Source organism: Amphiprion ocellaris, chromosome 1 (assembly GCF_022539595.1).
Source record: "Amphiprion ocellaris isolate individual 3 ecotype Okinawa chromosome 1, ASM2253959v1, whole genome shotgun sequence".
NCBI classification, from domain to species: Eukaryota; Metazoa; Chordata; class Actinopteri; family Pomacentridae; genus Amphiprion; species Amphiprion ocellaris.
Genome location: NC_072766.1, coordinates 14,789,666 through 14,817,433, shown reverse-complemented (window position 1 = coordinate 14,817,433; position 27,768 = coordinate 14,789,666). Strand labels below are relative to the sequence as shown.

Here is a 27,768-nt window from a genome sequence, read left to right as displayed (position 1 = left end):
CCCATTACATCAAGGCAGCATTTCCTGTCTGACAAGAGATAGTTTATCAGTGAAAGTTAAACAGTTTAGCCTTAAGCTGGCTGTATGTATGTCTCAAAATGTCTATATGATGTGGCATACATGCTCAGATTATCATAAGTAAGTGAAACGTTATCTATCCTCGTACCACACAGAGTCCATGCCATAATTAGTGGGCTTGTCAGTCACTGAAATAAACTCAGTGGAATTGACTGTTCCTTTTCTTACCTACAGGAGTGACAGCATAACAATACACTAATAGAAATATTGGCATTGATTGCCCCATGAGGAATCTGTGGGGCTGTTGATTATACTTAGGCTCTGAGCGCCACGGAAACGATTAGAAATAATAGAAACCGAGAGACAGGAAGATAAATTAACCTCCTATCCCTGCGTACATGAGCGTGCTCCTTTAATAAGTTCGACAAAACAAGTAATGGATGTCACTGCTGCAGCTGCCTTGGCAGGACTGCGAAGCGGAGAGCACTGGAAAAAATAACTTCTCTCTGCTGTGACAGTAATTGATGGTGGAATACATTGACACAAACTTATGTATGGAATGTTTCATGCCTGACTTGTGGGTGATATTTCGCTTGTTCCATCTACAAATGTAAAGTGAAGCGAGGGAGAGAGAAAAAAAAACTGTGAAAAAAAACCTGTCATCCTCTGATTGGCCATGTGCAGGCACGTAAAACCACACCAGGCTCGTCAGAACAGAGAAGTACCAGAGGGCTTGCTACAGGTAGTAGAGCTCTGAGATGCAGATATTCCTACTTAGGCATCTTGCAAAGTGCTATTTAAGTTTCTTTTAGGCGTAAAGGTAACGGATTGCGCACAACGGAGCGCCTGGCGCGAAAGATCAGGGTCATTGTAACGAGAGTCCGCGCACACATTTCAGCACGTTGGACAGCGCACGGCGCCGCAGAGGCGGTGCGTGGATTCAACCGGTGGCTTTTTCAAGCAGAGCAGCAGAGTGAGAGGACCACTGAGTGTTACGTAAAAACTCTCTCTGCTCCACACGTGCGAGAGGTTTTGCATTCTCCTCGCGGATCACTTGGACTACTGTTCTTTTGTTCTTTATAACACCGAGGCTCTCTGCCGTGTGGGAAGGCGTGCCGCTGCCTGACTTCCAGAAGCCGTGCCGAGCAGCGTGGAATAGCTGGGAGACTGTGAGGCGGGCGGAGTGGTGCCGTGGTGCCTAAAGAGACCCTCCATTTATAAGGATGCTGGTGGGAAATGCCTGGAGACAGAGATGACGAGATTTGTCAAAAGGCACTGGAACTCCTGTCAGATCTTTGCTCCAAAGGGGAAGTGCAGAACGAGAACTGTCTGGATTTTATCTACTATTTCCGAGACCTCGCCAGGCCACGGTACACGGATTCAGGTGAGGTATCACTTGCACGCTTGACTGAAGCTGGCGTTGAATTGGAGTGAAGCGCATGTGACTTCTTCTACAGAACATCCAGAACCTAATGCACAATAGGGGGCCCAAGCTTTGTTAAACCAGTGTCATTTGTTTGGAATTCGCGCTGCACCATTTTTCCTCTTTCCCCCCAGTAATCTCGTTTCATTTCTCTTCTGGGAGGTATAATTTGTACTTCAATCCAAATTCACATGAGACCGATATTCCCCAAGAAGCAAAAATGATGGCATTAGTCCAGTTCATTGTGAACACGTGCACAGAAGCCGGCTGTGTAGTCACAGAATGACACTCATCAGATAAAGCTGGATGCTGCTCTCCTCTTGCATGAGTTGTATCTGCTCTCCATCACTTACTAGCTTGGCACATTTGACACCTTTAGTGTAACCAACTTTTGTTGAGTTTATCTCAGAATGAAGTATTTTTAAAAATCATTTCTGCTGGTATTGAGTCAAGTTGAAGAATGAATGTGGCCCCAGAGTCAGTTTCTTTATTCCCTACTCTTATTCCAACCATCCTCACCTGAATGTCACATGTAAATGGATGCGTGTGCAGAGAGCAGTGAAAAGGCAAAGCGAGGGAGATAGCCTTATTTGAAGGAGTGAGAAAGCGCAGTTCCTGCAGTCCTCCACATACCTCCTCCATTCATTCTGCCGCCAGTGGTTTGCATTATTATCGATGATTATTCACCACATGAAAGCCCTTTGTGGATTCCCACTCCTTCCCCCTCTTGCTGTCACTCTCTGCATCCCCTTTCTTCCAACCTCTTCCTCCATATTTCCTCTATTCCCCAATGCAACAGCACTCTCCTCTTTATCTCAGTGTCAGAAGTGGAATTAAGGGAGTAGGCAGAAGGGCTTGGGATCAGGATGGTTTGCATTTAAGCTTTAATTTCACTTCTAACTGGCAGTGTGATGGCAGCAGCAGTAGATGAAAGAGAGAGGAGCAGGCCACCCTTTGATACAGATTTCTGGCTGGACTGGCTGAGGTTCAGGGATTTTACTGCACATCAGCGTTTGTGTTTTTTAACATAACAAGCTTCACATAAAACATAATGTCGACTTGCAACTTACTCCAAACTGGTAAAAGTTATTAATGCTAGACATGTATTTGATGATCAGAGTGATCAATGAACTACAGATATGACTTTTGATGTTCTTCCTTTCTTCAATGAGTTTATGGTAAATTGATGCAACATGTACTTCATCTTTTAAAGGAATAGTTAGGATATTTTGAGAAGCCATCTTCCTGAGAATTACATGAGAAGATCAATATCACTCTCATATCTGTCCAGCTGAAGCCAGCAGCCAGATTAGCTAGCTCAGCACAAAGACAGCAAACAGTGGGAAACCACAAGCCTTGCTCATTCCAAGGTGCAAAAATAAAAAGTTTGGGGTTTTGTGGAGGTTATAGATTATTTTTTTGTTCATATTTTCTTTCATCTATGTCAGCTGCCTTGAAACTCAACACATATAAGCCTTTAGAGGTGCTGGTAGGTAGATTTACTTACCTTGGGATAGAGTCATGTTAGTTTTGTTCTCTCCTGTTATTAGTTTTTTTTTTTCTGCTAAGATGAACCAAACTGCTTCTGGGAGTAGCTTCATAATTAAATTACAGACATGAGAATGGTGTCAGTTTTGTCACCTAACTGTCAGCAAGAAAGCAAATGAGCATGTTTCCAAAAAAAAACCTATTCTTTTAAGACCCAGCATGTGCACAGCATTAAGTTGTGGTTCTCCAAGCAGTACCCAAACTGCTGCTGTTTTTAATTGCAGCTATTTAATTAGTTAGGCATGGGTCATCAGGTCCAAGCAGCTAAATTCCTGTGGATAATAACCAGCAGCATTCAAGGCACCGCAGATATCCAGTCAGAACAACTCACACGTCTCACACATCATGCTGTGTCCTCTGTCTGGATATTAACTGTTAACTAATAACTGAAAAATGAGTTAGTTTCTACGGAGAGGTCTGTTGAAGGAAAGCGACAACATCTCAGAGGTAGAAGTTGGGTATTGCTTTTTCAGCACTTGTTTGCCTCCTACACTATTGCACCTTTGAAGGTCCTGTGCTCTAAAATTGGTCCATCCTCTTTGTTGTGATGCAGTCTCTGAATCCCTCCAGATGTCTATAGATTGTTCTCCACCAGGCACCACTCAGGCAACCTACCAAACTGACTGTGGGCTCAGTGTCCTCAGAGGCAAGCCTCTCGGTTTCTCCACATTATTCTTCCAAATTACACACACTCTGGTATTCACAGGACTGCACAGCACAGAAAGGACAGTTGGTCCTGTGAGTTCCTGTGCGAGGTCTTATGGCAGCGCCCACACACAGAGCCAGGCCGGTATTAAGCTGAGCTGTTGGATTTGGAAGATGGGTTACCTTACCCACAGCAAAGAATGCAGAACTATTGTTGTCAAGTAAGTGTTTTCAGATTGACTCAGTCTTTAAACAGTGGTGCGACATATAGTTTCATTTACTTTTATCTAATATTCATACTAAGAGAACTGAAAACGTACACAGTTTTGCAGCATTCCTTGGTAAATGCTTCAATTTTGACTATTAGTTTCACATCAGATTTGTATACAACTTGCCAGGGCATGATTCAGAAGATGATTCCTGGTTGCATAAGGTGAGCTGTGATGTTAGTTACTCTTTTAAAAACATGTGTTCTTTTCTTAGTGTGAAATCTGTCATATTAGTTGGATGAAACACTCAAAGACTCAAAATAGAAAGATCCAGCTCCGTAAGTAGAAGCAGATGGGGCGTTTAAAAGACTACACTGTGTCAATTTAGTCAACAATTTGAAAAGGAATAAAAATGAGAGAAGTAAATGCTCCATGAGAACAAAAGGATATTACATATTACTAAACTATATTTCTGTCAGCTGTAACACAGGAGAGGATTAGTGTGGAATTTTAAGATTCCAAATTAAAGCTGTTCTGTATGGAGGCTGAATATGAACAAACTTGCAGTTTTTTATTATAATGCTGTTTTCTCGTGATAACAATTTAATTCATCACCCTATCTCAAGTTATCACAACTAATTTTCTCATGATAATGAGTTAATTATTTTGCTATCACAAGAAAATGAGCATTGATGTGAAAACAAAAGGTTTTTCCTTTCTGTTTACCAGATATCAGGAGTGCCATGCCAGCGGGGTGCAAACTACAGGGGAGCCAGGGGAAGCATGGCTCCTCTCAATAAGACACGAGCTCCCTGAAAGCTGGCATTCTGATATTGTAGGGGTCTGTAAAATATTGACAATATGTTATTTTCCTCATGCATATACATTTTTCTGTATATTCATCATCATAAATCATGCGTAAAATTAGGCTACTATTGATGTATGATTCATGCATGAGGGCAATTCATCACTAATTCACTTTAGTAAAGATACCGACATGCCTGGTATCTTTAACAAGGGATTTGGTCTTTTATGTATATATATATATATATATATATATATATATATATATATATATATATATATATATATATATATATATATATATATATATATATATATATATATATATATATATATACATAAATAGACTGGATACAAAACAGTTAACCAGTGTATGACCAGTGTATGAACTCTTGCACTCAGGAATAAAGGTGCATTTATGCTACATGGGAAGTGGTATTAATAAAAGTGGTCTATCTCTCTGCCTCTCACCAATAATGTGTGCTACTGTTATGACTGAAATAAAGAGCATTTCTCTCTGTTCTCCTCGCCACTCCTCCCACCTCCGTGGTGCTGAAAGACGCACAGCAGCGGCTACCTTTCAGCTGTTTTCTTAATCATGTTATTCATGTTCTTATTAACGCAAATAATGACAAATCAAGTGCTTTAGAAATGCATTTCTTGTTCCTGACCAAAAAAAAAGGAAAAAAGTAAGCTCCCCCAATCACAAATTGCACACCAGCGTTTATCGATGGCATTTTCCCAGCTGCAGCAACTGATTTAAGCTGAAAATGTCAGATCAAGGAGTACCCATTATTGATCAGCGCATCTGACTGCACTTCAGTCAAGATGTAAGACAGGCACTGCCTTGTGTCTTCCTGTTAGAAATAACATTCAGATCAGTCCTCATCATTTAAGGAGAAGACTAGCCCTTCAGCAAACTTCACAGGCGAGTGCAATTCAATGATCATGCTGAGGCTGCTGATAGTCCTGACAGCGATCTTGAAGGCTGAAATCAGGTGTGATCAAACCAGACACTCATTTTCAAGTTACCCCATAACTTTTCTGCAATCTCAAGAAAACAAAAGTCCTGTGCTCATGATAAAGTATCTCATTATCTCAAGAAATTACCCTTTTGTTTCTTCTCATGATGGCAAAATAATTAATTCGTGATCATGAGATAATGGCAAAATGAATGCAAGTATGACCATTCTCATTCTGTGCGATCCTGGATACTGCCCACAGACAGTATATAAAAGAAGAATGGAGCCTCCAGGTCTGAAAACTGAAATCAAGGAAGAGTCTGCCTTCTTTCTAATGGCTAGAAAGGGTCAAAAAGAAGTCAGATTGTGCAGGTGTTTTGGAGGAAATTACTATCTCCTAACATTTTCCTAATGAGCTTATTAGGAAAGTGTTAGTTTTGAGTCTTCTTCAATATAACATGGTGTTCATTTTATAAATTAGAGTGAAATAGACAATAAAATATGGTATATTTTAGGGTGTTGCTGCCTTGCGATTGACAGGCTGTCAGTCAGATCCACCACTCACTCATGACATCTGGTTTTAAGAGACCAAGATGGTGAAAATTCCAACTTAGGGCTTTAAAATTGTAGTCCAGAAACCAATGGACTGCCACAGTGGCACTGCCAAGTTAAAATCATTCATTTAGTTTTACAGTGAAACGGCAAACTTAACCATCAAGCCATCGAGTTTTCAGTTACTAAATCTTATTACATGCACCATCACCGTGCTACAAATTCATTTACACACCCACTATACTGCCAGTAGTGATCACAGTTCAAATACAAAACATTGCTATCTGCTTAGGCCATGCGCTATTTCACTTAATTGTCCTCCAAAGTCCCTGAAAAGATGTCAGCCCATACAGAAAATATCTTTATCTTATCTATTATTATTATCTATGCACATTCTCTTTTCTGGTATTCATGAGGTGAACGCCTACTTGGTGTGATGCTCATTATGGTTATTACTTTTTTGCTAACCATATCATCATGCATTTCATTTGAAATCCTGTAAGTTTTTTTGTCTAATAAAGTGACACACTGTCAAACAGTGACAGGGTAGTTACCCACGAAAACAATCATTACTGTCTCTAAAAACTGAAAAGGGATTATTTTAGTCATTGCTATGATTAAAATACTTAGATTATTATACACTAATTACTTTTCTTTTGAGTTTTGTTTTTTTTAATCCGCACAAATCTTCATTAGCATTGTCTGTACATACGGGAACGACATTCCTTTGCTTTATTACTATAGGCCACTGATAGCCTGTTGCTTAGTCAGCACATAAACTGGGAAGAACTCTGTATCTCTGCCCTCGCACAGAATGAGGCGCAGCCAAAAATAGACACGGTCAGATGGATACAGCAGACTGATTCTATTAAAAAGTCACTGTGCAAGAGCCTAGGCTTTTCGAGATGTAGATCCACCTCAAAGATCAAAGGTATTAAAGTGCAATAAATGAAAGAAAGTGTTAGATAACCAGAGATGGTATTCATCCGCTCTGTATTAGACACAGAACAGCATGCAGAGGCTTGTGCTCAAAACAGAAACAATGGGGATCAAGTTAGCAGGTGGATTTAGGAATCAGGTGGCTGCGATCAAAGCTCAGGGGAACTAACAAGATGGGTGGCCTAGATGTCGGAGATTGCCAGAAATAATTGACAGGGCAGAGTAGGACAATTTAGACTGACAGGCTGGGGAATGGACTGTGGTGACGCAGGAAAACTCAGGTGGACTGCCTGGGGACTGAAAAATAGAGAATCAGGAGACCTCAGGTGGAAGACCGGTGTAGGAGAGGTCGAGCAAATGGCTGGAGATTGACGGAGCATGAGATTTCAGGTGGGAAACTGAGGAATTGGAGAGAATGAAGAGGCCGCTTGGGAGATTTGTTGGGGAACTGAAGGTGCAGGTGTAGACTATTATGTGGACGGTAAGAGAAAGAAGGCAGGGCAGGTGCAAGGAGCTGCTCCATGGCATGGTGGGGAGGAAACGCAAATGGGCAGAGCTGCAGAAAAGAGCAACCTTGATGTAGGTGACAGGTAGAATTACAGGAGTGCAGCTAGGAGGTCAGTGAATCAGGTTGGCCTTCTGTAGAGGGTGTGTTGAAAAGTCTGGATAGACTTTAAGGTTAAAGGCTTTAGTGGAGCAACTCAGAAGGGAAGGACAGGTGATTGGAAGCCAGCAGGAAAGGACAAGCAGAACACTTAAGACCAGAGTAATTCACTGTTGGTCTTGTTGCCAAACAGGCAGACAGATGAGGGGCCTGCTGGAGATCAGGCAGTCGGGGTGCTTGGCAGGACGGTAGCTGGAAAACAGAGTCATCCTCAGCCAGATAGGCGGACAGCAGCTGGAATCCAAAATACTTTTAGGTGGGGACTGGGCAGGTGGCAGGATAAATAGGCAGCAGGAGACCAATGCAGAAGGCTGGCTACTGGGGTGCATGTGTGGTGGCTGTCAGCTGGAGTGCAAGATTGTCTACAGCAACACCCAGCTGGAGATCTAAAGCATCCTGCAAATCAGCCAGTTGAAAATCAGCCAGTTGTAGAATTGTCATCTGCTGAAAACCAGGGGTAACTGCAGTGGTGAAGTGGCAGAGCAGGAACACAAGAGGGCTTTGGCACAGGCAGCTGATGGACAATCTGGCTGGGTAATGGCAGCCCAGCTAATACCAAAAAGCAGGGCAAAAATTAAAAACAAAAAGCTCACTGGTAAGAGTTTTAGGTTGACCTGACTGAAATTAGGCAGAACTGACAATGGATAAGCTGCTCACATACATTTAAGATTACTGCTGGTGTCGCTGCCATGCTGCAGAGTGAATTTAGGACAGATCAGATGCCTCCCTGCTGGTACTGAGTGATGGATAAGAATCTAAACATCTAAAGTGCTTAAAACTCATGCACAGTACCATATTTGAAAGGCACTGCTGAAGAACAGATTTAATTAAGATGCAGTGATAAGACACCATATCACTTATGTGCAGTTTGTTTTGACAAAGATTACAGTTCGCTATGTTATGAACTGCATTTACTCCTGCGGTTATCTTGTTGCAGAGTGACTGCAGTAATTACAACTTAATAAATTTTTTGGCCTCAGAAAAAGTCAAGCATCCATAAGAGCGCAGGAAGTAAGAGGTTCCAGCAGATAGACGGTGTACACCTTTGATAATTCCATAATTCAGTACACATAATGGTAGTACAATCTATTATAAGGAATGTACTCCATTCTCATTAAAACAGGACCTATACTACCCTAACATCTACTGATGATGTTCATTAGCTGATACGCAGTCTGTAGTTCATGAAAAGGCTGTTCTGGACTGCTTATGTGCCTTTAATGTTAAATGAAACTGAAGGATAACAACATACATAATATATGAAAGGCAGACAAACAACATCTTAGAAATATACAATGTTCACAGCATTGTCATTAATTTGTAGCACTACTCAGTCGGTGATAAATCTTGGTGAGTCTGTTTTTTGATTATAGACCACTGATAGCAGATCAGTGTGTTTAAGGAAGGCTTGTGCTTTACAAGGTATAAATCCCTGTTAATCTATTGTATAATACTGACACAGAGAGTACAGCTTTTGATTTGATGATCAGTACTTATTAGGAAAAATGGGCAAGTGCACCTTAACCCTAGTGTCTTGTTTTAGATCCTGGAGACAGAGACTCCCCTAAAGACTCCAGAAAATATTGTTTTAGTGAGCCCTCTCTGACATGGTGAGTGGTTTTGAAGCTCAGTGTGGTGACTCTGGCTGTTGCCATCTTTGCAGCGCCTGACTCTTCCTAACTCCCAACTAATCCAAAAATTTAAAAAAGAGGTGGAGCGTGAGTGTAGCTGAGGTGGACTGTACTGAAATGGCACCCACCTGTCACTCAAAGTGTCCACACCCTTAATTATACATGACTTTAACCTTTACTACAGATTAAACGGGTGAATTATATAAAAATCCACCATCCGTTGCAGCTGCCATGAACAGGGAAATTAGAGAGATCAAAACTGTTTTATGTATCTTCTTTGTTTCTGCTTTAAAGTTGGGCATTTTAACATTTAAGGGTTGTGGGGATAGACTGGTTTTGGAGCCAGTGTCAAGTGGCCTTTTTAGGAGCTGTCATTTCTGGCACTTTCACATTGGCTTCATTTTCCAACCTCTGAGGTTTCTGCTTGGATGATACTTTAACTCATTTTATGAGAATCACTCACATTGCTCATAAACATGATTTGAACTTGAGACATTTCATAAGTCTATTACACGGAGTGACACATTATTTCACTTTGGGGTTTCAGAGACTGCAACTGTAAAAGCACCATCTCGGTTATTGGAATTTCATGTCTTTTATTCGTAGAATTTATAATCAGTAGTGGGACCACAAACAAGCAGAAAGGAATGTAAATTTCAGTAAACCACAAAGACTGCACGTTAATATTAATGTAACAAAATACTCTATTTGCCTTGAGGATATAAACTTCTTTGACTTGTTAATAGGTATAAAAAAATCATATAAATATTGTAGAGTCCATTGCCTGGACTGAAGCTCTACTGTGCTGCAGCAATTCCTACGATTTATGTTTCAGAAAAGAACGCTTTTGTGAAAAGTCACACAATTCTTGAGAGCAGAGATGATTCAGAAAGCCCCCGATGACTCTGCTGGTTCACACCTCATCTCCCTTTCCACGGTGACTCGCGCACTCTGTGCTGGTGTCAACAAATGCGAAATATTCAGTGTCATGCTTTGGAACTAGAAACTCTTACTTGACAGACTAAGGCCTGGAGTGATATGCCTGTAAAACTTTTATCCTCCCACAGCCACTGCTGCTGCCACTGTTGCCCACAAGGACATTAACATAAATTCATGATGTACCTTTATGACTAAACTACTACTACAGGGGACTTTGAGAGTGTGGTAGGATTGTATAAGAGGCCTTAATAACTGCGACCTTACTTCGACAAGGCCTTTATTCTTAAACCGACATCTTCAATTTGCTGTTATGTACTCAGCTGGTTTAGCAGAAGAGAAACTTGCAGAGTGGAGCTCTCTAACTCCTACCAGTTTGGAAAGAACGCAGAAAAGGTTTTTTTTTTGTGAAGTTTGGATTTTTGGCACTATTTCATGATTTTCTGTTTGTGTAAATTGATAGTTAACCCTCATCAGTTTCTTGATGTTTTTTTTTCTCCTTCTGTCACATTTTCCTAACTTGCTCTACAGTCCTGCACCTTTTCGTACAGTACAACCATACATCGAGGTAGAGAGAACACAACAAAGTCTTTTTAGCAGTTTAATAAATTATAATGCCATACATCGTAAAAGAAAAAAATAGTTGAATTTGTTTGGTGATCTGTTTTACAAAGATTGAAAAAAGCTGGAATCCTGTTCATAATAGTGAGTAAATAATAGCACTAGTATTATTTGCTGTGTGTAAACACAGCCTGCAGTTCAGCCCAGTTCAACTGAACAGTCCCTACATTTTTGTTGTGATTGTTGGTCAGAGCTGAGTCATAATTTCTTTCACACTTTCAAACAGAAGTGCAGAATTTATTCATTTTTACAGAATCAAGTTACTGTAAAAACAATGTATTTTGGCAAAGCTTTAAATGATATTTGTAAAGGGATTTTGATTACATTTACAGCTTAGATTCGGTTAAGATTTCACACAGAACAACGTGAAGACTATCGAAAAGTTTAAAATCTGATCATTCTTTCTGTTTTTACCGGTTTTTGCTCTGATAAATGGTGTCATTTTGGGGATTTTGTGTTTGAAGACAACAGGTTTTTGGCTTCATGGGGTTAATGAATTTGTAACGTTTCCTTTCTACTTGACCAATAAAATAAGATGGTTTCTACTGTGATGGAAGCTCTTGTGTGCAGATGGAAGCAGGTAGTTGACTCGTGCCAAGAAAACTCAGGATACCCAAGGACTGTATTCACAAATTAAAGTGTTTACTCATTCAAAGCTTGATCAAGGACAATCGGAGCTGACATGATACAATTGAGCACTTGCACTTTCCAATTCTGAACCTCCTCTCATCAACAGTGTTTCTATTACTACTCTCAGAGCTCATCACAGGCCCAGTCAAGGTTTCTCTCTAGACATTAAACAGGAACCCAGAGGCTCCACTTACTGCTGCGGTCCTCGCTGTAGCTGATAAGGAACAGTTGTTTACCTCTAATTGGCCTACGTGCGACCTTTGGAAATACTGCTGTAACAACTTGTCTTGGATAAGGCTGTCGATGGAGTCAGAGTGACCCTTTGGCCCACTGCCCAGAACAGCGGTAGCAGAAATTTCTTTACATCTATCTATCAGTGTCGTTGCCACAAGCTGCATTTCTCACTCTGTTTTCCACTATTTACACAACAATTTCGAACATATACATAAGAGAGGCACAATATAGCCTCAGATACTTCACCACTTTGAATTCCAAAACTGCTGAAAATATTCAAAATAGTTAGAAATAATAAATTACAGCTCAGCTCCTTGACTATTCAAATATATGTACGGTGTGAGCAGAGAGTTACTGCTGCTTTTGTTTCAACGCCATTCCTCCTCCGTTATCAGCAAACGAATGAAAATTACAGCACGGGGCACTCTGCACGTGGGGGACAGATTTGAGGCTTCCAGTGGATAATTAAATACAATTAATCTTAATTAATCGTGTGGAGGGTTCTTTATATATAAAAAAAGAGTATAAGAAAAGACAATCAGGGTTTCCGTGTAGCTCAACTGGTTGAGCTGGCAACCCATAAACAGGTATAGTCTCCGAAGCAGCGGTCATGATTTGAGTCCGACCCATGGAAATTTACTGCATGTCCTTCCCCACTCTTCTCCCCATGTTTCCTGTCTCTCTCTCCACTGTCTACTATAATAAAGGCTAAAAAGCCCTGGAAAATATCTTTTAAATAAAGAAAAGAAAATGAGAAATTCTGAGAGAACCTTCGGGTCACCCCTCAAGTAAATAAAAAACACAACCTGCTGAACATTTCTCTCACACAATGTTATTGTTATAACGCTACGATATAAATTTTTCAAAAGGCTTATCAGGTTACTTAATATAGATAATTTGCCACTTTTGGTTTGGTAAAGCAGTAAAGGTGTAGTCTTACAACAAAGCAAACTGAATTTACGATCAGATCCTGATTTTCCTCTACCTTGTCACCTTCTCAGATATATCGGTGAGTCTGCTGTCACTGGTCGTGACCGCCTGTGGCTTGGCCCTATTTGGAGTCTCCCTCTTTGTCTCATGGAAGCTCTGCTGGATACCATGGAGGGAGCGCGGGCTCTCTCCCACCACCAAGGAGGCCCATGGGCACCTCAACCCCACGATGAGCCCCCTGCCTGCACAGCCTGCACCCAGGCAGCCGGTTTACACGGCCGTGGACCCCCCGATGCACAACCGCCGTGAGTCATCGCACTGCTCCATGGCCAGAGAGCCCACTCCTATGGCGTCTGTTGTGTCGGTGGAAGCTCCTGTGACTCCAGTGTCACCCCCACCTGTGGTCATGGCCACACCAGAGGCAGCTATGAAGATCAGCCACACATCTCCAGACATACCGCTGGATGCCCAGAGTAAAAGCCGGGAAAATGGGGTTCATACTAACCCTCGTATGCAGAGACAGACCACTGAGCCTTCTCCCTCTGGTCGCTCAATGTCGGAAATTGGGTCAGTATAAGCTGTTTGTTGATATCTTTGCCTCGAACACATCATTGTTCATTCAAAGCTTATTGCTCTTCTGCTGGTCTCTCAACAATACTGCATGATGATAGTGGAAGTTTTAGGAAAAGTAATTATATTTTAGTGCATTCGCAACATATTTCAGATTGTTTCTCTCGATTATCTGTACACGACAGTATGATTAAGGATAAGGGAAGACTGGAATTATAGTAATTAAAGTGTGGTTTATGTATGATTACGTTTAAGTAACTGAAAGGTTTGTGTAGTCAGAAATTGGGTAAGGTTAGGTGACATTCAGACTAAAACAGTGAGGCAAAACCAAACATTATTGTAGATATGTCAGATATGTGACAGAATGAAAATCAGAAGCATACATTTCTAACTCACCCCAAACTTTCAACTCTATCTTTCTGCCTGGCTACTTAAAGAGCACATTTCTTTCTGAAATGGCAGCCAACACTGGCACTACATATAAATTATGTGCACAGAATCATCCATTATTGATATAACTCCTAAAATACACAGCTCGTGTTTCTGCGTGCCTTTTCTTCATCATGTAAATGACGTATGATTATGGTTGTTGACTTCCTCTGTTCACAGACAAGGGTCCATTCGTAGACATATGAACCTCTCTAACCCAGACTTCAACGTGGCTCAGTTCCAAAGGCAGGACTCCCTCACAGGAATGGGCCTGGGCCTTGGCCGCCTCAAACCGGAGCTCTACAAACAGCGCTCCCTCGAAGGGGATGAAGGCAGTCGGAGAGGCGGAGGCTGTGGTTGCCTCCACTTTATCCTCAAATTTGACTGTGACCTGGAACAGTTAATAGTTAAGATCCACAAAGCAGAGGACCTCCCAGCCAAGGACTTCTCCGGTACCTCAGACCCTTATGTTAAGATCTACCTGCTGCCCGACCGTAAGACCAAGCACCAGACCAAGGTGCACCGCAAGACGCTGAACCCAGTGTTTGACGAGGTCTTCCTGTTTCCTGTGGCGTACTCTGAGCTTCCCACGCGTAAGCTGCACTTCAGCATCTACGACTTCGATCGCTTTTCACGCCATGACATTATCGGTCAAGTGGTGGTGGACAACTTTCTGGATCTGGCAGATTTCCCCAGGGAGACAAAGCTCTGCCGGGACATTCAGTATGTCTCCTCGGTGAGTCAGTTCACAATTATGTCTTGTTCACTTAGTTATTTATGAGTGGCATTTCAAGTGTGGCAGATTGGTTGCAACTCTACTCAGAGTTACATATTTGTTCTTTCATTTCAGCACTCAGTGTCCCACAATGACAGTATAAATTAAAAATGAAAGCTTTTTTAAACACACTGAGCTGTCAGCTCTGAACAAAGGAGAGAGGGATTAGTTGGTAGGTAATGTGAAAAGGTCTCACTCTGAAATAGAATGTTTCTCAGAATGTTTCCCTCACTTTGCTGTGTCTTTCTCTGCTGTTGAGATTGAAAGTCTTGTAGGAAAGGAGCAAAGTATCTGATCAGGCATAATTACCCCTCTGCAATATTTTACCGACTAGCTACTACACAATACATCTCAGACATGTGCCGTTATATAAGAGCCTATGAATTTGTTTTATTGCCTTTTCGTTTTTTGTAGAACAATTTACAGCGTTGTTTGAAATGTGGTCGGCAGCTACGAAACATTACGGGAGGTGTCGTAATTTTAAAAAATGCTTTAGATTAAGATGCTCCTTTAAGACTGCTGTTTAACACAATTCCTTCCTTGTAACAATGGTGGTTTTTGTACATATTACAGACAGATGACACGGTGAAGGACAAAGGCATGTTACTGGTAAACACATTCACAGCATCTGCCACTACTTATGTAAATTCTGTCTGCTCTGCTGGAACCGCCCTCTGAACACGAGTAAATTAAATTCTGTGAGAAGGTCTGCAGAGTTAAAGGCCCCTTGCCATGCCACCCTACTGACTGTGTGTGTTTGTATGTCTGTTTTTGTGAGGACCGTTTTGACTTTTAGATCTATGGATTGAGAACAAAATTGTAGATTGGTGACATTGTTGTGGATAACAAGAGGTTGTGCTGTGCTGTTGTGTCCTATGTGGTCATCTGTGCCATTTTTAATATGCTTCACTGGTTGTCCTGCTGTTATTGTCCACACAAGCCAGAGCTCTTAATCATATTCCCTGGTAGTGACCCCTGTAAAGCTGAAAGACATCTGCAAATACATAGATATTTATAGGTAAATGCTCCCAGTGATTGTTTTATTGATAGGTGTCTCAGTGTGTGAGCTTAACTACTTGTAAGATGCAATTGATTCCATTCTTCATGCATGCTTAAGTAGTATGAATAAGACTCCTGGCCATTGATTGCTGCAAACAATTCATTTCATCCAAGGGAACTCAATAAAGCAAGATCAATGAGGCACAGCTGTTTAAAGGAGAACAATGTTTTTAAACAACACGGGGTCAATTTTCATGGTACTAGCCAGGCTTTTTTCACTATAATGACATTTTACTGGTTCAAATAATTACTAAAATCTTCATTTAAACACGGCAACTCAGCTAAAAATTGATCATAAGAGTTGAGACAAAAATTCAATGGGAACAACAACCATGGCCAGTCAGTCTATAGACTGTGGTGGATGTCTACAATTGACCGTTTGGATTTAATTAATCTTTTATTCTAAATTTGACATGTGGTGTGTCTGTTGCCTATGTACACCCATTTTTAGCAAAGTCACAGCTTTCTGAAATCATATGCGAGTAACAGTGTTACAGACCATGTTAGTTACATACGAAAAGGTAACTAACGAGCTGTAATATCGTGCATTTTTTTTCTTTTAAACAATACTTTGCCACTATAATAACAACTACACCGTGTCCCGAAAGTTTGTTTCTCCCCACTGGACAACATGTTTGATTGTTTGTCACCAAAATGGGCTACACTTGGTCAATCAGTTACTGTTTGGTTGGTTGTCTGGCCAAACTATCAAGACCTTAGAAAAGGTCCGACTTCCAGTTTTGGCCCAGAGGAAAAAATCGGGGCCTGTGACTGAACGGGAAATGTTGAACAGATGTTTGGAACTGGTATTTATGCAAGATGGTGCCCCTGCTCACACTGCCTGTATGACTCAGTAATAGTGTTCTGAGCATCTACCTGGCTTTCTGCGGAGGAATGGCCACCAAACTCCCCTGACCTCAACCCAGTTGAGAACTGTTAGGGAATCCTGAACAATCACATCTTGACCAGTCCACCACGGCCACCATGAAACAGCTTAACTCCAGGGCTGTGTCATAGTGGGGGAAGACAGAACCATCCACACTCAAGAACCTTGTACATTCCATGCCTGAAAGACTGAAAGCCATGATCAAAGTGAAAGGGGGAAATGCTGGTTATTGAATAAATTCATTAGATTGCATATTCAGTCTTTCAGCTTGTTTTTCTGGGGAGAACGAACTTTTGGGACACGGTGTACTTGTCACTTTTTAGCCAAAAAAAATGAAAAATTGAGTCAGTTCTACAGTATACAGAGCAGCATGGGAGTAATGGCAGAGCAGAGGTGTGTGTATTATGTGTGTGTGTGTGTCTCTTGTGTATCTAACAAGCAAAGCATCCTCTGCCTGTGTTGGTGTCCAGTTTTGTCTCCCGCAGATCTCTTCCTCACAGCATTTGCAAATGTCTGCACTGCAGCCATTTCAGTTTAGTGAGATTTGTGCTTTAGTTACCTGAATTTGTGTAATCCACCTGCCAGTCAAGGCTAAATATAGCCACCATAGTGATGGGATGTAATTTAGCAAGGGAAATAACAACAACTACAGAAACTTTGAAACATGGACATTTCTAAACACATTTTTTCTGCTTTGGTTTTTCAAAGAGAACTGCATCATTTCATTTATATGTTTATTTCACAGTCATTCATTCTTTCATTCAGAGCATCTTGATTTTGTATCATTTTTATGTATGAATGTTGTTACACTGGCCAGATGGTAGTCTTGCTGTACCAGAGCAGAAGTATATTTGAAAGGGATCTGCTGAATTGTTTTTGTTGGGCAGTAAATGTTTACAAGTTATAAAACAGGAAAAAGCAAACAAACTTCAATATGGTATTTTTTTTTTTACCTAAATGAACATTATTCCAGCATATATTATTTATATATGAACTAAAGTCCTTGTCGCACAGAGATGAGCAGCTTAGAGTTTTATACACTACAGAATATCCGCCTCAATCAGAATGTGAGAGCTACAATTATTCATGCTGTGAAAACAGAATATTTTTACATGGGTAATCTATTCCGTTGAGTTGTGTACTGCCTGACAATTTGAGTTGTGCCTTTGTACTCTAATGTGGTCAAAGATTGTAAAACTGGAGTTTGGATTGTGGAGTTACATGTGGTAAAATCTGAATACATCTGCTAAAGCCAAAATCAATTTTAACGCTTAAAAATTGAAACAGTCTTGGAGATAAGCTGCCTAGATAGCTAGGGGATTTTGTTTACTTAATTCGTTCTGTCAGATTGCTGCCTCCAAATCACTGGCACACAATTTAGGAGCGAGTTATGTGGAAATTGCACTGCACCAGTTAGTTGAACTGGTTAACAAGCCAACCTTATGTTTTTGCATATTGGCAAGTGGTACACTACGGACCATTTTGTTTTTTTAAATCCTCAAAATTCATTCTTAACAGTTTGTGAACCTATACCTTGAATTTTATGAGACTTTCTGTAATCATGCAGATTTATTGCCACAATTATGATTTCTCAGGCTACAAATGTGAATAGGGATTACCGGGCCAGTAAGGTGGCTCTTCCAATAAAAACCTATAAGCCAAAAGATCACTCCTGCTTAACATGTTCCTTAGAGTCAACACTCGAAGGAAAGACTCCGTACGACTTTAGAAAGTATGCTGTGGTATCTACCAAAATATTATAGCAGCTGATTCTTTAACTACTTCCACCCTGGATGTCCCTGTACTGGGACATAACTGTTATAAAAGTGCAACTGGTACCATTTGTCAAACATTGCCAAACGTTGCACATTCATTGGCACACTGAGGAGGCCGCCTAGTTCTGCAGTCAGTAAAATGGATGTAGCATTTGTTGTGCTTCATTTCTGCTGCATAATATTTGGTAAAGTGATAGCTGAGAATTTTTAGAGCACAGTAACATCAGCCTTCAGTGACTCATTGCCATAATTACTCTCCACAGTTTTGACTAAACGGAAGTAAAAAGGTTAAATTTTGCTGGAGTTTTTCCAATCTCACTCTGGCCTGGTAGTAAGACAAGGAGACATATTTTAAAATTCTCCCAAGCGTCTCTTATTCAGAGAGCCCAAGACTGCTCATTTCGGGCTTACAGTTTTGCAGCTGTTACTGAGTCACTTTGCCAATGATTTTTTTCAGGTGTAAACTTTAGTAGTGCTGCAAATCAGACAGTGGCAGCGCACATCACACACATTTTGGTGGTGCTCTGACTCGTTGTGTGACCATAACGATTTGGCTTTTGTGAAAGTTGCTCAGATCTTTACACCTGCCCATCTCTCATGCTTCTAATGCATTTAGCACAAGGACTGAGCATTCACTTATATGCCTATGAAAAGTATGAGTGAATGTGTCTCACTCGATTGCAGCATTTATCTGTAAGGTCCAGTCGCTGGTGAAATAGTACTACAAAATGAAGATAAAAGAACAATTTAAGCAACATTGTGAAAAGGTTATGAAAAAGCACAAGTCATTGACTGAATACAAGAAAATGTTCAAGTCACTGAATATTCCTTGGAGTACTGTTAAATTCATCATTAAGAAATGTAAGGAATGTGTCACATGTGGGAGTCCGCCTAAAGCAGACTGTCCTCAAAAACTGACTGACCGAGCAAGAAAGAGACGATAGAGGGAGGCCACTAAGACATTTATGACTCCTTTAATAGACTTATGAGCTCCACTGGCTGAGATAGAAGAGACTGTGCATACAACAACTGTTGTCGGTTCTTCACCAGTCAAAGCTTTATGGGAGAATGGAAAAGAGAGAGACAGTGTAGAAAAAAAGCTCATATTAAATCATGACTACAGTTCACCCGAAAGGCTTGTGGGAGATTCTGACATCAGATCTAGGAAGGTTCTTGGATCTGATGAGACCATAAAAGACGTTTTTGAAAACCAGACTAAATGCTGTGCTTGGCAGACACAAAGCACAGTACATCATCACAAACACCCATTGTAAAGCATGGTGGTGGCAGCATCATTATGTGGGGATGCTTTTCTGCAGGACTTGGAAGATTTATAAAGGCAGAGGGTGAAATGAATGCTGTAAAGTATAGGAAATACTGGAGAGAGCAACCTGCTGCAGTCTGCAAGAGAAGTGTGACTTGGGGGAAGATTTGTTTTCCAGTAAGACTTTGACCTGAAGCAAACAGCCAAAGATACACAGAAATGGTTTAAAGACAACAAGTTGAATGTTCTGTAGTGGCTGAGTCAGAGCCCAGGCCTCAATCCAACTGAGAATATGCAGCTGCACTTGAAAAGAGCTGTTCATTCATGGTTCCCATCTAACCTGACAGAGCTTGAGCAGATTTGCAAAAAAGAATGGGGTATGATTGCAATGATTCCAGATGTATGAGGCTGATTGAGACCTATCCACACAGGTATAATGCTGTCATTTGGGCTAAAGATGCATCTACTAACTGACTTAAAGGATTAATATACTTATATAGCCATTTATTTTGTCCTTTCTACTTTTAAGTGATTGAGATTACTTTGTAGAAATTAGTTTTTACTTGGATACACAACTTTTTTTTGGTAAATTATTGTCAAAACAGCCTAATTAAACTGAACACGACTGAATGTTGAAAAGCAATAACAGAGGAAAATTGTCAAGAGGGGTATCCTAGACATTGACATGTACCATTATCATGACAAAATCAGCATCATCTGTGAGTGGTCCTAATATTTGGTTCTTTGATATAAAAGCTGGGACACAGCAGGATCCATCACTTCATTAAAACGATGCCATTTGGTTCATTATCATTTCAACACAACGATGGATGGTGCTTTAGTTTGTTGAGTATGCTTTACAGCTGGCATGCATTTGAATTTTTCTTTATTTCCCTTCATTGCAGCTAGGATATTTGTCCATAACATCTGTTTATACCAAGGAAACAGTAATAAATTCTTTTTTGATCTTTATGCTTTTTAAATTTGGACTTTGGATCTAATGTTTTATTGTCAAAATATGTGACTTCTGTACTGAATTCAAATTTGTGGCAGGATGCATGTTTGTGTATTTTGTAGGCTGTTGATACCAGCTGAAGCAAAGTCCTGCATACAGTGTGCCAAAGACCATTGACAGCTTTCTACACATGGCCACTAAAAATACTGACAGCCAGAATCTTTCTGCTTTTGTCTCTGTCTGTCTTGTGCTCTCTAAATCTTTCTCTTTCTCTAACATACACCCCCTTGCTTTGACACAGCTGCTATATTTGTGCAACCTGTGAACGCTGGAGGCAAAGGTTGCACGTGTCCCTCCGTAAGTCTGGTTTAATGACATTATACATGTTGTTGCTTGGCCGACCACACCAAGCCTTCACACAGCACAAGTCATATAATACAGCCATCTTAACCCTGGCTGGCATCCACCAAGTCAGCAGCTGCGTCCCACTTTCAAGACATTTATAAATTCTAACTGGGTTTTGAGTTAAAAGTGACACAAATAGCTAGCACCCCTAAAAATGTTAACATGTAAAGTATAATCAGTTGAAATATGAGTGTGGTGTGAGTCTGTTGATGGAAAACCAGCACAAAATGGTATACAGCCAGAAAAATAAAGACCTTTGACACGGCTCTGTGAAGCTCCTAAAAAAAAAGGTGTTAAATCTTTGAAAAAATCTTCAAAACCTTACTGTTAGTTATGTTTAATTTGTAGTAGCTTTTGCAGTTTTATTGATGCCTACTGATGCTCATCTTAGAATTTTTTCAGTTCATAAACCCTACTTCCACAGATTAGGTACCTACATATTCTTTGCAGTAAAAGCAATAACATGAGTAGAATTCATTTAAGGGCAAAGACAGTGTCAAACAGATGTAACTATGTTGAACGCATGTAATACAAACAATTCATAACAGTGATGACTGACTTAGTGTAAAGAATGCAAAGAATTTATCCAGAAGAAAAAGTATGCTGCAAATCATAAGCCCTGAGGCAGATATCTCATATATTTACCAAATGGTAGCTGATGTGGGGTCTAAATATGCAAAATAAATAATCAAACAAATAAATAGAAAGGAGCATGTAATGAGCAAGGATGACATGATGAGAAAATGCAGTGAAGATCTTGGTTCTGTCAGCATGCCAGATGGACCCTTCAAAGTAATATTGACCAGAATATTGATGTTTTTATGTAAACCCTCAGCTTATGGCTGTTGTGTGGGTCACTGCTGACATGTGTGCCCTATATCATTGATTGCTAATCAGTGTTGGAACAGAATGGAATGTGACAGGTTGTTGATGGGAACCAGTGATTCACAGAATCTGGGATGCTCTACTCTCACACTCTTCAGTTTTTTTTTTTTCCAGTTTCACACTACTTAGCTCATGAGCACACACACACAAATACACGAACACACAGACTCTTACACTTGCACAAACGCTTGTCCTCAGACATTTGCACATGTGCTCCACACATACATCCTCATAAACGAGCTAATTGTCTCTGGCCACCATTCCAGAGGTAGGACATTTTGTAACTGATGCAGTAGAGCTCATTTGTCATAATAACTACACAGAGTCACTGGCTTAATTTGCTGAAAATGACAGAATTAACATCGAGTCTTGATTGCCAATGGAACTGACAATATTATCGGTTTCATTGCCAGAGTTGCCTCTTTTTTTTCCAGCTCTACAATCAAAGCAGATTGTAGATTAATGGAAGAATGTGTGTTATTTTTCTGTTTTTGGGAATGACACTGGTAGCACAGACAAATACTACATAATACATTTAACGTTAAATGAGGCTTATTTTTGGTTTCTTTGGTCTTATGCTTCATTTAGATGGTTTTGACTTTCAGATATACATACGCACAATATGACTCAATTCAGGAAAGTAGGATATGGTGTGATTATCAGAAACATTCAGTGTGATATTCAACCTGCAGGTATAAAATGGTTTTCGCAGCCTAAAAGGGAGTGTGGAGCACATGAAACACAGAGCTAATCTCTCTCTTCCCACCTGCATCTTGAGTGTGCATAAAGACCACTGAGCATGAGGCATGTAAAGCCCACAGGATCCTTCTTGGATGAGGAATGCAGTTTCCGGAGGGGTTGTCAGTTAATCCATCATGCAAATTTAAAAAGCCTCACACTATAGCCTTGCTGAATATTTATTCTTGATTGTAACAAAAGACTCTTGTGGGGAAATAAGGTAATTTGGGTCTCAGGAGGGAAAAGTTTTTACACGCTCACTCACTTATAGATCACAAATATTAACATGTTCAATATCACAGAATATGTGCATCAAAACCAAGATAGATAACCAAATAGTAAGATTTTCTGTAAAAATGAAATGCCATCAGCCAATTACATTTATGTCTCCTGCTATAGTAGCACATAGCCTAAAGCTCTGTCCCTCTTCATAAGAGGGAGAAAATTATAATTCTGTCCCCTTCCCTCCTTCTACAGATGCACTAGCTGAGCAATCAGCCGTAGTTTATCATACACTGCATGCAACCCAAGCAGACTAATTACGAAGTGTGTGTTACAAAGCTACCTTAGCACACAAGAGGGATTATATTTCAGAAGTAAACGCTTGGGTGATATTAGCTGCAATTATGTGCCTATTTGTTCATTATAGTTTGTAGTAGTTTGGGATTTTCATCACAACATGAGGCTCATTTCAGTTCATGAACTTCCAGTATAGTTGATAAATTTGATATCATTATCTCAGTTAATGGAGCAGCTCGGTTGAAATCAGTACGGTGTCATAGATCCACTCAGGTTTTACGGTATGTTTGCACACTGACTGCTCACTGAGCTTCACTTTACAAATGATTACACTGACGGTTAGTAGCAGATGGCGCCTGATTCAAAATGCCAACACAATCTCCCCAGCATACCAGTAGATCGGCTAGAGATTCTACTGCAGGAGGTCTCGTCTTCACCACACACATTTCTTTGCTTTCCTGGTTCTCACTTCTTTGGCAGAGTTATTTTAAGCGCAAGTGATAAGTGAGCTGCTGCTGAACAGAAGTCTCTGTGTCGGGTGAAATATGCGAGGCTTCTATTAGAGTAATGTAAAAGAAAGAGAGTATGATTAAACATGTGATTTATGTATATATATGTGTGATTTATGTATATATATGTGTGTGTGTGTGTGTGTGTGTGTGTGTGTGTGTGTGTGTGTGTGTGTGTGTGTGTGTGTGTGTGTGTGTGTGTGTGTGTGTGTGTGTGTGTGTGTGTGTGTGTGTGTGTAAATAAATGTCAGATGGACATAATATCGTGCAGTCATGAAAAGCAATAGTGCTACGAATAGGTCACAGTGAAGTAGTTTTAAGTAAATAATGACAAAAAATGGTACTGTATCATCAAGATAAAGCCTATGTTTGAGCAATGTGTTTGTGTTATCTTTCAGGATAACGTGGACCTTGGGGATCTGATGTTTTCCCTCTGTTACTTGCCTACTGCGGGGAGATTGACCATTACCATGATAAAGGCTCGCAATCTCAAGGCCATGGATATCACTGGTGCATCTGGTAATTAAAATTTGATACCATCTATAACTACACAGTTTCATTGGTATTGGGAAAGAAAACACATTCTTACCATTCTCATTTCTCTGATTTTCATAGATCCATATGTGAAGGTTTCACTAATGTGTGACGGTCGCAGACTGAAAAAGAGGAAGACATCGACAAAGAGGAACACTTTGAATCCAGTGTATAATGAAGCCATTGTCTTTGATGTCCCTCCAGAAAACATAGAGCAGATCAGCCTTTTGATTGCAGTGATGGATTATGACCGGTAAGAGACTTTCAATAAGTCATTTCATACTTTGTACCTTTTGCTGAAGGACAAAAATAAATTGAAACCTATTCAAATCACACTGAAATGATTTCATAAAGTCTATTTCTGAAACACACGGACAGTTTCAGTACTTTCTATTCTGGCCACACTCAATATGTAATGCATCGTTATTTCTGCAATGGAGAGCGGGCTGTGATCACATTTTTTCTCTCCCTCCTGCGCCTATAGTGTAGGCCATAATGAGGTCATTGGTGTGTGTCGAGTTGGCAATGATGCAGACAACCTCGGTCGGGACCACTGGAGTGAAATGCTCACATATCCTCGAAAACCTGTCGCCCACTGGCATCCTCTGGTTGAGGTGAGGGGACTTTACTGTGATGGCTGAGACATGTGTGTCCATGCATGGTGGATTGACCAGGTTTTGAATGTGAACATATTTTTTCCCACTATCTCGTATTTATAACTAACGCTGCCAAAACAACAAACTGTTATGAAGCTTGACACTTGCAGGTTCCAGTCCTCAGGGAGAGGAAGGTTAAATCTAACTGTGGAAAATTTGGTCTGAGGAGGCAGCCAGGAGACAGCTGCAGTACAATTCTTATTTTATTGTATTTCCTTCTTTTTTTTTTTTTTTTTTTAGCATTTGTTAGATGGGTTTGTTGGAAATAGCCAATGCATTAAAATGTACTGTTCATCTGACAATATATTGTAATATATTACAATATATACAATATGAAAATATGTAATCAAGGGGTTTAGCACACTATGGAAAAAGAAAATTATTAAAGACAGATAAGCTGAATCCTGACAATCAAATGCCTATAAAAAAAATAATTATGAGATATATAAAAGATTTTTTAGAAAAAAGTAAAAGCTGGAGAGGATGTTTGGAAGAAAAACTGTAGCAAGTATAAGTGATTAATCTTATCACTGTCCAGTTATTAAGGCACAGTGAACTCATTAGTATTCACTGATAGAGCATTGTGTTGCTACAATGAGGCTGTGAAAAAATTTTTGGTCAGCAGTGTTGGATATATGGCAGTAAAAGTAAGAAAGAAAAAAGAAATCTGCCATTTCATAGAAGCAGTTTTTTTTCTTGCCAGACTTGACACAGAGTCTGAAAAGCTCAGAACAATTGTATATCTGATTTAATCATCTTCAGTGGAAAGAAAGTGGTGCTCTCCAAAAAGTCCAGAGGGGTGACCCTATTTTATCTGAAAGCTTATATCTGGATCTGATGGCTGAAACATCAGCTGCCCCAGACCAGATCAAATCTTCTGCCAAAAGTTACCATGGCAATACACATTGCTGTAAAACTGTGCTTTTTAGATAAATAAAGACAGTTCTGAGCCTGCAGTTATCTTGGTAATTTACTAGTATGACCGGTCTCTGTACAGAATGGACCCCTGGTCTTTTAGAGAGCACTGGTTCACTTTATTCGTGGTCTTTATCTTCTTTCCTTACAAGGGCACTGGGAAACTAGCAAGGGTGACAAAGAAGTAGAAAAGCAATGATACAGCTGAGCATGCTGAATTAAACATGGTTCCAGAGGAAGGCTACTCAGGTCTCTGTGGATAGGTCACATTGCTGTGAGTGCTGGAGTCTATCCCAGCTGACTTGGGGCGAAGGCGGGGGACACCCTGGACAGGTCGCCAGTCTATCACAGGACTACATATACCGACAAACAATCACACTCACATTCACACCTACAGACAATTTAAAATTACCAATTAACCTCAGCATATTTTTGGACTGTGGGAGGAAGCCACAGTTCACATTTTCATATGTGACAAAAAAAAAAAAAAACGCAATTACCGAAATATGTATCTCTGGGGGAGAAAATAGATTTACTGGGAAAATAGAGCGGATGAAGCATCAAGCTTGGCAATCTATTGGCCCAGTATTCTTCCATGAAGAAAGGGAAGTCATACTGAGAGGCTGAGGAATGGTATGTCTGACCTGTGCACTCAGCCCAGAAGAACGGCTTTACAGTGTGTATTTGTGTGCGCATCGCAAGTCTGTGCCTGTAAAATACAAAGAGACAGTGAGCGTCAGAGAAAACTGTCAATTGAGTTGCTATGTTTCTTTCCAGGCGAACAGCAGTACTTTGAAATCTTCACTGGAGCCTCAAGAAACCACAGCTATTCCTCCCTCGTCATTTCAGTCAGAGTTTTTCTATCCTCACAGGCCCTTCATCCTCATGCTATTCAAAAAATGGAAAAAAACTGGTCCTAATATGTTACTAGTTTCATGCCAAGTAAGCCACTTTGTCTGTAAAACCTTTTATCCTTTTGTTTGCGTTTGGCAAACGGGACAGTCACAGCATCGCAGCCTATTCCAATAAAACAGTGAATACATAAATAAACTGATCTACCAAAAATCCAAAATAAAATGACAGACATTCATTGTTTGTTTTGTTGCCCAATTCATCTTCTTCTCAACTCTGTAGGTGGTGAGTACATTTATTTGGAAGTCTAAGCTGAAAAGCAGGGATTTAAAAAATGATGGCTGTGGTTTTATTTGATATACTGTCTGTTTGTATGTCTTGTGAAAGGGAAGCTTTTCTGAAAATCTTATATGCAGCTAATGATTGTTGCATCCTTTCTGCTTTCCTCTTTTTCTTTCTTTCTTTTTTTTTTTTTGCAGTACCAGGGGACCACAGGTAGTAGCCAGGGTGGATCCTGTAATTCTCTGAAGACGCCTCCCTCCCCGTAGCCCTGAGCAACTATTCACATTATAGAGCACTGATCAACCTGAAGTCCCTGCTGTACGTTTGGACAGTGGTGCTGCTCAGTGTTGCGCTCATATGGTCCTAACAGAAAAATGCAGACATCCATGAACAACTATGGAAGAGAGAGACACAAACTGTCTTGAGCTCTGCTCAGTTGCATCAGTTGCATGTTGAATGACCGCAAATGGATGTTTTCTTTTCTATAATGTCCCATAAGAAAAACAACAGGCATATACAGACATTTTAGGTCTGTGCTATTCCTGGGTTTATAAAGTCATTACTGTTTTTTACATAGTCTTGTTACTTGTTTCAATGAGGTGAGTCTGTATTTGCACAATGTACTTACAACCAGTTGAACTGCCATAGCGTTTTTTAATTTGGTGGTGAATTGGTGCATGAGGTCATGGTTTGGTGGGATATCTCCTCCTTGTTTGTTTGTTTCTGTTTCTATTTTTGGAAAACGATGTGTTGTTCTGTCAGATGATGTGCAGTGACAGTTAATTTCTAGGTAAAGTATCTGTAAGTAAAATATGTTAAATGTTATAAATAAATATTATTCCATAAAAAAAAAAAACAACCACTGTCGACCCATCTGAATTTTTTGTGTGGCCATTTCTCTTTATATTTTGATGTTTGATTTATTTGTTGTTAATTAAACTCAAAATTGGGTTAGGCAGTCATCATATTGTAGCTCATGTGGCTTGAGTGGAAACTTCTACGTGTTCTCCTCTT

At 40.2% G+C, this 27,768-nt stretch overlaps 1 protein-coding gene across 1 annotated transcript; it reads left to right on the top strand.

Moving 5' to 3' along the window:
* The first annotated feature begins 720 nt into the window (after positions 1-720).
* Positions 721-27,614, top strand: syt9a (synaptotagmin IXa). Its single transcript, XM_023275893.3, has 7 exons — positions 721-1,402; positions 12,818-13,313; positions 13,926-14,481; positions 23,914-24,034; positions 24,131-24,302; positions 24,534-24,663; positions 26,952-27,614. The coding sequence occupies exons 1-7, from the start codon at positions 1,255-1,257 to the stop codon at positions 27,018-27,020; spliced, it is 1,692 nt and encodes a 563-aa protein (XP_023131661.1). The 5' UTR covers positions 721-1,254; the 3' UTR covers positions 27,021-27,614.
* Positions 27,615-27,768: the final 154 nt, after the last annotated feature.